General features: G+C 42.1%; 1 protein-coding gene across 1 annotated transcript in view; it reads right to left on the reverse strand.

Moving 5' to 3' along the window:
- The window catches only part of LOC140398731 (5-hydroxytryptamine receptor 3B-like), a 33446-nt gene extending 24822 nt beyond the window's left edge, over positions 1 to 8624 (reverse strand). The window contains exons 1-2 of the mRNA XM_072487746.1: positions 8588 to 8624; positions 562 to 719 (exon numbers count right to left, since the gene is read on the reverse strand). Coding sequence (XP_072343847.1) covers positions 562 to 719; positions 8588 to 8624 — 195 coding nt within the window. The remainder of the gene's footprint in view (positions 1 to 561; positions 720 to 8587) is intronic.
- Between the last annotated feature and the right edge of the window lie 1309 nt (positions 8625 to 9933).

The raw sequence follows: 9933 nt of genomic DNA on the forward strand, positions 1-9933 counted from the left end.
CGGAGAATCTAGCCCACACAGTTTCATCGTACACAAAACAACTACAAGCAGGATCTTTCCAGCTGTAAAATCTGATTGTGTTGTCATGTTTGTCGTGTTGGGTGTTCCGATACACAAACGAGCCAACACGGTTGTAGATGGTACAACTCTGTTTTACTATTCTGTACAATAATAACTGTTAACTTCTGGCTGTGGTTCGTACTTCACCAGCTAACCTGTGGACCCAGCCCTAGCACTATCTTAGTGAGGCACTCAGCACATGGACTATGTCTGAGTGGCACGCTGTCAGCTCTGTGCTCTGAGCTATCTCCTGGTAGAATGAGCGGGAACTGTGGTGTTCCCTGTTTTATAGTGCGTGTGCTCTCGCTGGTGATTGGCTGTGGTGTTATGTGTGTGCTGATTGGTCCATCTACCTGTCCATCAGTGTGTGTGTGTGATTGCACCATGATATTTAATATGGATATCTTGACAATGTTATGACAATTAAATAAGAAAAACATGTCACGAGGCATACATATACATGCGTCTTGAGAATTGTTTTCTCTCAAGGTGAACACTTACCACTTCCAGGACAGCATGAAGGATGAAGTCAATGTAAATGGTTGTGGGCTGTGTCCAGTCTTTAACCGGTCGAACTGCTTTGTTGTAGTTTGTCTGTAATTTCTCCATTAGTTGATGTAATGTTGAATTCTGAGAGGGTGCCGTATAAGCAAAACTTCCTGAAAATAACAGAACGTGCCAAGTTGATCAGCAAAAGAAGCAGGGGGCAGATGAGGGGAATTAATTTCATGCAGCAAGTTGTTGTGATCTGGAATGCGCACCCTGAATGAGTAGAGGAATGCTTGTGATTGTGAAAGACGTATCATTGTTGCATCAACTATTTTAGGTGAAATTTACTTTTTTATTTGAAGCATCATTCACCTGTTAATTCATGTTTAATTTATGTTCATTCTGATTGTGTGACAGTAAAAGTTACAAAAAGTGAAATTTTGATGGTAATTTCTTAACTTGGTTATTTTGGTGTCTAATTCCCCCATGCAGATTGTAACTGATCTATGACCTAAAATTACATTTCAAAATATCTAATTAGGAGCACAAATAATTGTGGAAGTTGATTAATTTTTGCACTCAGGAAATTGACTCAGAATTTCTTCTGTACAAGTGTCACCAGTTTGGCTTGAATGGAACTGAAAGTTTAGAACCATAGACTTCCTCCAGCACAGAAGAAGGCCATTCGGCCCATCGAATCTGTACTGACCCCCTAAGAGCACCCTACCTCGACCCACTTCCCCACTCTATCCCCACAACCCCACCTAACGTACACAGCCTTGGACAGAGAGGGGCAATTTATCGTGGCCAATCCACCTAACCTGCGCACCTTTGGACTGCGAGGGGAAACCGGAGCACCCGGAGGAAACCCATGCAGACACGGGGAGAAGGTGCAAAATCCACACAGACAGTCACCAAGGAATTGAACCCGGATCCCTGCTGCTGTCAGGCAGCAGTGCTAACCACTGTGCCACCGTGCCGCCCAAATAGCACATAGTAATGGGCAATGCAATTCAACAAGTTATGCACTGTTTTCAAGCTGAATTGCTGTCCAACAGAATTCCTCTTGCAAAATCCCTGACATTCATCAGCCTATGGAGTTCCTCTTGTCCCAGCCACCAATAGATACCAACCAATAGTTTCCTCCTGTCCCAACCATACTGAGCACCTTCTGTTTCAAACATTGAAAGGCACTGATCTGTCAAGTTCTTCCTGTCCCAACCACTAATAAGTCTGTATGAGCCAAACAAAGTCCATTTGCCAAGTGAGAGATGGCAGAGAGTCATTGTGAATGGCTATTCCCAGAGCGGAGGGAGGTCTACAGTGGTTTTCCCGAGGAGGCTGTTTTAGATCTGCTGCTCTTTGGGTTTATATTAATGACCTCACCTTGGGTACAAGAGGACATAATTTCAAAGTATGCAGATGACGCAAACCTCAGAAACATAGTTAACAGCATGGAATATAGAAGCAGACTTCGGGTGGATGTAGACAAACTGAAGGAATAGGCAGCCACATGACAGGTTAAACTGTGACAGGTGAAATAGTAACATTATGGTGGGGCAAATAGTAACATTATGGTGGGGCAGGCAATAAACAAAGAAATAACGGATGCATGTAGAAATGGTATAGCAGTTATCATGGGGGATTTTAATCTACATGTCGATTGGTTTAACCAGGTCAGTCAAGGCAGCCTTGAGGAGGAGTTTATAGAATGTATCCGCGATAGTTTCCTAAAACAGTATGTAATGGAACCTACAAGTGAACAAGTGGTCCTAGATCTGGTCCTGTGTAATGAGACAGGATTGTTCATGATCTCATAGTTAGGGATCCTCTTGGAAGGAGCGATCACAACATGTTGGAATTTAAAATACAGATGGAGGTTGAGAAGGTAAAATCAAACACAAGTGTTTTGTGCTTAAACAAAGGAGAATACAATGGGATGAGAGAAGAGGTAGACTGGGAGCAAAGACTTTATGGCGAAACAGTTGAGGAACAGTGGAGAACCTTCCAAGCGATTTTTCACAGTGCTCAGCAAAGGTTTATACCAACAAAAAGGAAGGACGGTAGAAAGAGGGAAAATCAACATTGGATATCTAAGGAAATAAGGGAGAGTATCAAATTGAAGGAAAAAGCATACAAAGTGGCAAAGATTAGTGGAAGACTAGAGGACTGGGAAATCTTTAGGGGGCAACAGAAAGCTACTAAAAAAGCTATAAAGAAGAGTAAGATAGATTATGAGAGTAAACTTACTCAGAATATAAAAACAGATAGTAAAAGTTTCTACAAATATATAAAACAAAAAAGAGTGGCTAAGGTAAATATTGGTCCTTTAGAGGATGAGAAGGGAGATTTAATCATGGGAGATGAGAAAACGGCTGAGGAACTGAACAGGTTTTTTGGGTCAGTCTTCACAGTGGAAGACACAAATAATATGCCAGTGACTGATCATGTTCTATGTTCTATAGTGTAGATGGGCTTTAGAGTGGTTTCACAGGTCGGCGCAACATCGAGGGCCGAAGGGCCTGTACTGCACTGTAATGTTCTATGTTCTATGATAGAAATGAGGCTATGACAGGTGAGGACCTTGAGAGGATTGTTATCACTAAGGAGGTAGTGATGGGCAAGCTAATGGGGCTAAAGGAAGACAAGTCTCCTGGCCCTGGTGGAATGCATCCCAGAGTGCTAAAAGAGGTGGCTAGGGAAATTGCAAATGCACTAGTGATAATTTACCAAAATTCACTAGACTCTGGGGTGGTCCCGGCGGATTGGAAATTAGCAAATGTGACACCACTGTTTATAAAAGGAGGTAGGCAGAAAACGGGTAATTATAGGCCAGTGAGCTTAACTTCGGTAGTAGGGAAGATGCTGGAATCTATCATCAAGGAAGAAATAGCGAGGCATCTGGATGGAAATTGTCCCATTAGGCAGACGCAGCATGGGTTCATAAAGGGCAGGTCGTGCCTAACTAATTTAGTGGAATTTTTTGATGACATCACCAGTGCGGCAGATAACGGGAAGCCAATGGATGTAGTATATCTGGATTTCCAGAAAGCCTTTGACAAGGTGCTACACAAAAGGTTGCTGCGTAAAATAAAGATGCATGGCATTAAGGGGAAAGTAGTAGCATGGATAGAGGATTGGTTAATTAATAGAAAGCAAAGAGTGGGGATTAATGGGTGTTTCTCTGGTTGGCAATCAGTAGCTAGTGGTGTCTCTCAGAGATCAGTGTTGGGCCCACAATTGTTCACAATTTACATAGGTGATTTGGAGTTGGGGACCAAGGGCAATGTGTCCAATTTTGCAGACGACACTAAGATGAGTGGTAAAGCAAAAAGTGCAGAGGATACTTGAAGTCTGCAGAGGGATTTGGATAGGTTAAGTGAATGGGCTAGGGTCTGGCAGATGGAATATAATGTTGACAAATGTGAGGTTATCCATTTTGGTAGGAATAACAGCCAAAGGGATTATTATTTAAATTATAAAATATTAAAACATACTGCTGTGCAGAGAGACCTGGGTGTTCTAGTGCATGAGTCACAAAATGTTGGTTTACAGGTGCAACAGGTGATTAAGAAGGCGGATGGAATGTTGTCCTTCATTGCTAGAGGGGTGGAGTTTAAGACTTGGGAGGTTATGCTGCAATTGTATAAGGTGTTAGTAAGGCCACACCTGGAGTATTGTGTTCAGTTTTGGTCTCCTTACTTGACAAAGGACGTACTGGCACTGGATGGTGTGCAGAGGAGATTCACTAGGTTAATCCCAGAGCTGAAGGGGTTGGATTATGAGGAGAGGTTGAGTAGACTGGGACTGTGCTTGTTGGAATTTAGAAGGATGAGGGGGGATCTTATAGAAACATATAAAATTATGAAGGGAATAGATAGGATAGATGCGGGCAGGTTGTTTCCACTGGCGGGTGAAAGCAGAACTAGGGGGCATAGCCTCAAAATAAGGGAAGTAGATTTAGGACTGAGTTTAAGAGGAACCTCTTCACCCAAAGGGTTGTGAATCTATGGAATTCCTTGCCCAGTGAAGCAGTAGAGGCTCCTTCATTAAGTGTTTTTAAGATAAAGATAGATAGTTTTTTGAAGAATAAAGGGATTAAGGGTTATGGTGTTCGGGCCGGAAAGTGGAGCTGAGTCCACAAAAGATCAGCCATGATCTCATTGAATGGTGGAGCAGGCTCGAGGGGCCAGATGGCCTACTCCTGCTCTTAGTTCTTATGTCTTTATGTCCTTATATGAAACCAACGCAAAGAAGTATGGTCATGGATTTTGAAAGGAAGAATGAGGTGAGGCAATATAAACTGAATGGTACAATTTTACACAGGGTGAAGGAGCAGCGAGACCTTCGAAGGACATATATGACAAGGCTGCCGATTCTATTGAGGTAAAACGCCACAGATTCTCCGCACTTAGTCTCAGGAACGGTGAATCCAGCCCAGGATGTTTGGCTTTATAGGTGGGGACATAGTATACAAGATCAAATCTTTAAAAAAATATCTGGCTTGGTCTCAACTGGAGTACTGTGTCCAGTTCGGGGCACAAGTTTTAGAAAAGATGTGAAAGACCTTGAAGAGGGTACGCAAGAGATTTATTACAATGGCATCAGGCCCGAGGAACTGCAATTATGTAGAGAGAGACTAGAGAAGCTGCGAATGTGCGCAGAGAAGGTTAATGAGGGGATCTAATAGACGTGTTCAATATTGTGAGGGGTTTTGATCGAGTAAATAGGGAGAAAAAGTATTTCCGCTGGCAGGAGAGTCAGTTAGATAAGGGAACTGATTTAAGATAATTGATAAAAGAAAAGGGAGAAGACGAAGAAAGTATTTTTGAAAGTAACAAGTTGTTGTAACCTGGGATATGCTTTGAGAGATCAAAGCAGGCCTTTGTGGTAGCTTTCCAAAAAGGAACTGGATAAGTACTCAAAAGAGAAAAATGTGGAGCGATTTGACGAAAGAGCAGGGGAGTATGTGGGACTAATTGGATAACCTGTTCGAACAAGATTCTTCCTGTTCCAACCATGAACAGATAGTGGTCTATAAAGATTATCCTGTCTTAAACCGTAATGCACGGCCCCAGAGAGTATGTCATGCCTCCGCCTACTAATAAGTGGGGGATTATATTTTTTACTGCAATACCAATTTTTGCTTTCAGATCTTCAAGTGATCCCACCAGACCCATTCACCATGATATTCGTGATATCATTTGATGGTTATGACATAACCCTTGTTTAAGATTCTCATTTGAGGCCCACTTCATTCGAAATCAATTTTCAGCACTTATTCCCGACCGCCCTGGCCTGTTAATGGATGTGCGTTAAGGGCCTGATTTCCAAAGTAAATATGTCTCTAAAGAGCTATTTGCCAAAGCGCATTTACTGTGCAAATGATCACTGTAGCGATTTTCTACTAGCTAATTAATGCTTCGGTCATGAGCTTGAGGACTATGCAGTATTCTCCACATGGAGAGAGTTAACACGGAACATCAAGATTTTCTTAAACCTATGTCCGTTTTCCTTTTAGCATTAACCTTTGAACGACTGTTTTTACTGGGGAGGGACATCTGAGTGGGGAATTCTGTTACTTTTAAATGCCCCACGATATCTATCAGACACGAATGCAAGAAGAGATTTAAGCCTCAAATGTCTAACTACATGCACTTTGGGGCACAGAGTTTCCCCCCCCCCCTTCATTTTTAATGGAGTGAGGCTGTATCCAGCAAAGCCAATGTTTGCTGTCCATCTCTAATTGCCCTCGAACTGAAGATTTCAGAGGACAGTTAAGAGTCAACCACATTCCTGTAGGTCTGGAGTCACATGTAGCCAGAATAGGGTAAGGACAAGCAGATTGTAACCGTCCCCCCCCTCCCTTTACAGGACACTAGTGAACCAGATGGGTCTTTAGAACAATTGGCGGTATCTTCAAGGCTGCTGTTTAGGAGACTAGCTTTCCAATCCTGATTTAGAACATAGAATTCCTCCAGTGCAGAAGGAGGCCATTCAGCCCATCGAGTCGGCACCCGCCCTCTGAAAGAACACCCTGTCTCAACCCACTTATTAATTGAAATTAATTTCTAGCTGCTGCTGTCGTGAGATTTGAACCCATGTATTTCAGAGCGTTAGCCCGGGCACCTGGATTACCAGCTCAGTGACATTTCCACTATGTCATCATCTCCCCAATTATCAGAAGAGTGCTTGTGACTTTCCAATCTGAAATGAGAGAAGCTTTGTGCTAACAAAATCCATTTGGGACAAAAAAAATTATAGTTATAGTTTGTGTTTCCACAACAGTTTGAAGAACTGCAACTTTAGGCATCAATTCAAATGTGCAGTTACCAAGGTAAATAACATAATTTCAATTAATGGGCAGTTTGATCAGCAGAAAAGGAAGAATAAAATAGAAGGATAAGTTGTACATTATAGAGTGTATTCAGGACAGCACGGCGGCACAGTGGTTAGCACAGCTGCCTCATAGCGCCAGGGACCCGGGTTCAATATCGGCCCCGGGTCACTGTCCGTGTGGAGTTTGCACATTCTCCCGTGTCTGCGTGGGTTTCCTCCGGGTGCTCCGGTTTCCTCCCACAATCCAAGATGTGCAGGTTAGGTGGGGTTACAGGGGTAGGGTGGGGGAGTGGATCTAGGCAGGGTGTTCTTTCAGAGGGTCGGTGCAGACTTGAATGGGCTGAACAGCTTCCTTTTGCACTGTAGGGGTTCTGCGGATTCTAGTCTGTGGCTATGTTGATGCGATTGGGTGAAGAAGAATGGGAGGAGGTTCTGTGGAATAAACTGCAACTCAGATCTGTTGGATCGAATGGATTGTTTCTTTGCTTTAAATACTTCATAAATTTATTTTCAGAGTCTCCTTGTTTGCGTCATTCTTTAAAAGTTAATTCACACAAGGAATGATTTGGAACACACAGAGCCTGGGATTCACCATTCCATACAGGAAGAATGCAGCATGGAGGAGTAAGAGAACCAATAAGTAGAACTAATAAAACAGTGAGAGGTAAGAAAGATTCTTGCAGAGGGATAGAAAGTTGCAGATGAATTGAAAGGGGTGAAAATTTATAAAAACATATCGCTGGAGATATTTAAATATTGAGAATGGCAGGAGTAAGGAATTTTAACTGATGTCTGAAGGTTCACTCTCCAAACTGTTATGAGACAGGATATATAATTCTGCCCGTGATCCAACTATATTTCAACAATATAAACACATTACTAAAAGAGTCTATCATCAGCAGCGTGGAGCTTATCTATATTGAAAAACTTGGGCAAATGACCAAGGTTCAGAAGAGTAAGAGAGAGAAAAAGATAAATGAAAAACTGTTTAAGTGACTAAGCATCAGTTTCAAAGTCTGCACATTATAGTAGGACGTGATTATTGGAAATACGGCAATTATCGTACAAATAACAATATTCCTTCATATGAAATAAAGAACTGCGTTCTAGCAGTGGAATGACTCCTGGGCAACCCATAGGTTCAATTATTTGTTGCTTTTTATTGTTGCAATTATTGAACCAATTCCTTATCAACATAGAGACACAAAAGTTGCTGCATTCCAAATGTGTTCATTATCTGAACTTCGCAAAGCCCCGCGAATGCAAATGGTTAAAAATAAAACCTTTGCCATACCCTGTTTCAATTTGACTTCTTCCAGAGTAGAATTGGAAATGCATAATAGAATTATAGATGACAATTATTTAGAACAATTTGTACCGTGCTTATCATTGCAATTATCTATTCATTGGGATGCACTGGTTTATTTAAAAATTTGTCCTATGCCGTCAAATACATTTTGGCTCAAAACAAATCCTCTTGTTTGTACTTTTCCCTCAAAATGGCACTTACACACGACTGATAAAAACCATCCCATAGCAATGACCAACACATTCTGTACTCTGCATTGTTATGGTTGTTCAATAAATTGGGATGAAATTAGTTGAACCTTTCAAAAGACATTCAATTGTTTTTTCAAAATACACACAAGCTCATTCAGAGTTCAGAGATGGACAAGAAGTGTTTTTGACAAGAACTTACCTGAAAACAGGTAGAAGAGGAGTGGAAACAATGCCATTTCTGTCCTGCATGAATTGGGTTCTAGTCGTTGTTGCTTTATCTACTACATATGCGCTGAAACCAGACGGAATTTACTTAGCAAGTCTCAGCAGATTGACTTATGTATGGTTTAAATAGCAGCCTGGTTAATTAGTCCCAAATCTCATGTTAGCATTATCAATCTGTTTCTTTCTGTTATAATCTGATCTCTGACATTATCTTGAAGCAAAAGGTCAAAGCTAGGAGAGATTTCCTCAAGATTGTAATTTGGTCTCCAGTTTTCTGACTGGAGATTGCAATTTGATTTCATTGTGAAGTGAGAGAAGTTAAATGGATAATGGTTTAATGGGAGTGGATCTCCTGGGGCTTGCAATACCTACTCTGAGCAAATATAAACACACTTACTGCTTTCCTACAATTGTCTGCAGTCAGGGATAATATCATCCCAGACATGGCTGACTCCCAACATTCTCACCTGTTGCCGCTCTGGATTTTGAGCGGAGGGCTATGTTTTTTGAGTGAGCTGTCCAGATATTTCTGTGGCATAAATCAGGTGCTAAACTACCCTCTGAAATGTCCAAATAGGCCCCTCACAACAGGGGAAGTGAGTATAAATGGTCTTCCTTGCCAGTAACTCTCACAGTAACTGGGCAGCACGGTAGCATTGTGGATAGCACAATTGCTTCACAGCTCCAGGGTCCCAGGTTCGATTCCGGCTTGGGTCACTGTCTGTGCGGAGTCTGCACATCCTCCCCGTGTGTGCGTGGGTTTCCTCCGGGTGCTCCGGTTTCCTCCCACAGTTCAAAGATGTGCAGGTTAGGTGGATTGGCCATGATAAATTGCCCTTAGTGTTCAAAATTGCCCTTAGTGTTGGGTGGGGTTACTGGGTCATGGGGATAGGGTGGAGGTGTTGACCTTGGGTAGGGTGCTCTTTCCAAGAGCCGGTGCAGACTCGATGGGCCGAATGGCCTCCTTCTGCACTGTAAATTCTATGATAACTATGATGTCACGGACAAATGATTATAAAACAATTGTGATTTAGGAGACACTAATGGCAGGGACTTTGCTGAATTTACCTCTGAATGCCATTACCATCTGTGCAGCCAGTGATTTCAGTGACCACACCATTATGACTCAATGCTACTGTAAAGATAAGACAAGCACATTTGGAGGTGATCCTTGGTGGTCAGAATGACTCCCTTTCTGAATTAGAGGCATCAAGAAGGGCCATCTCAAGCGCAGATTTCACCCTATTCTTTCAGAACTCCAGGCACATTCCTTTGCTAATTCTTTTATAAAAAATGTCCAAATAAGGGGCAATTTAGCGT

Source organism: Scyliorhinus torazame, chromosome 21 (genome assembly GCF_047496885.1).
Source record: "Scyliorhinus torazame isolate Kashiwa2021f chromosome 21, sScyTor2.1, whole genome shotgun sequence".
NCBI classification, from domain to species: Eukaryota; Metazoa; Chordata; class Chondrichthyes; order Carcharhiniformes; family Scyliorhinidae; genus Scyliorhinus; species Scyliorhinus torazame.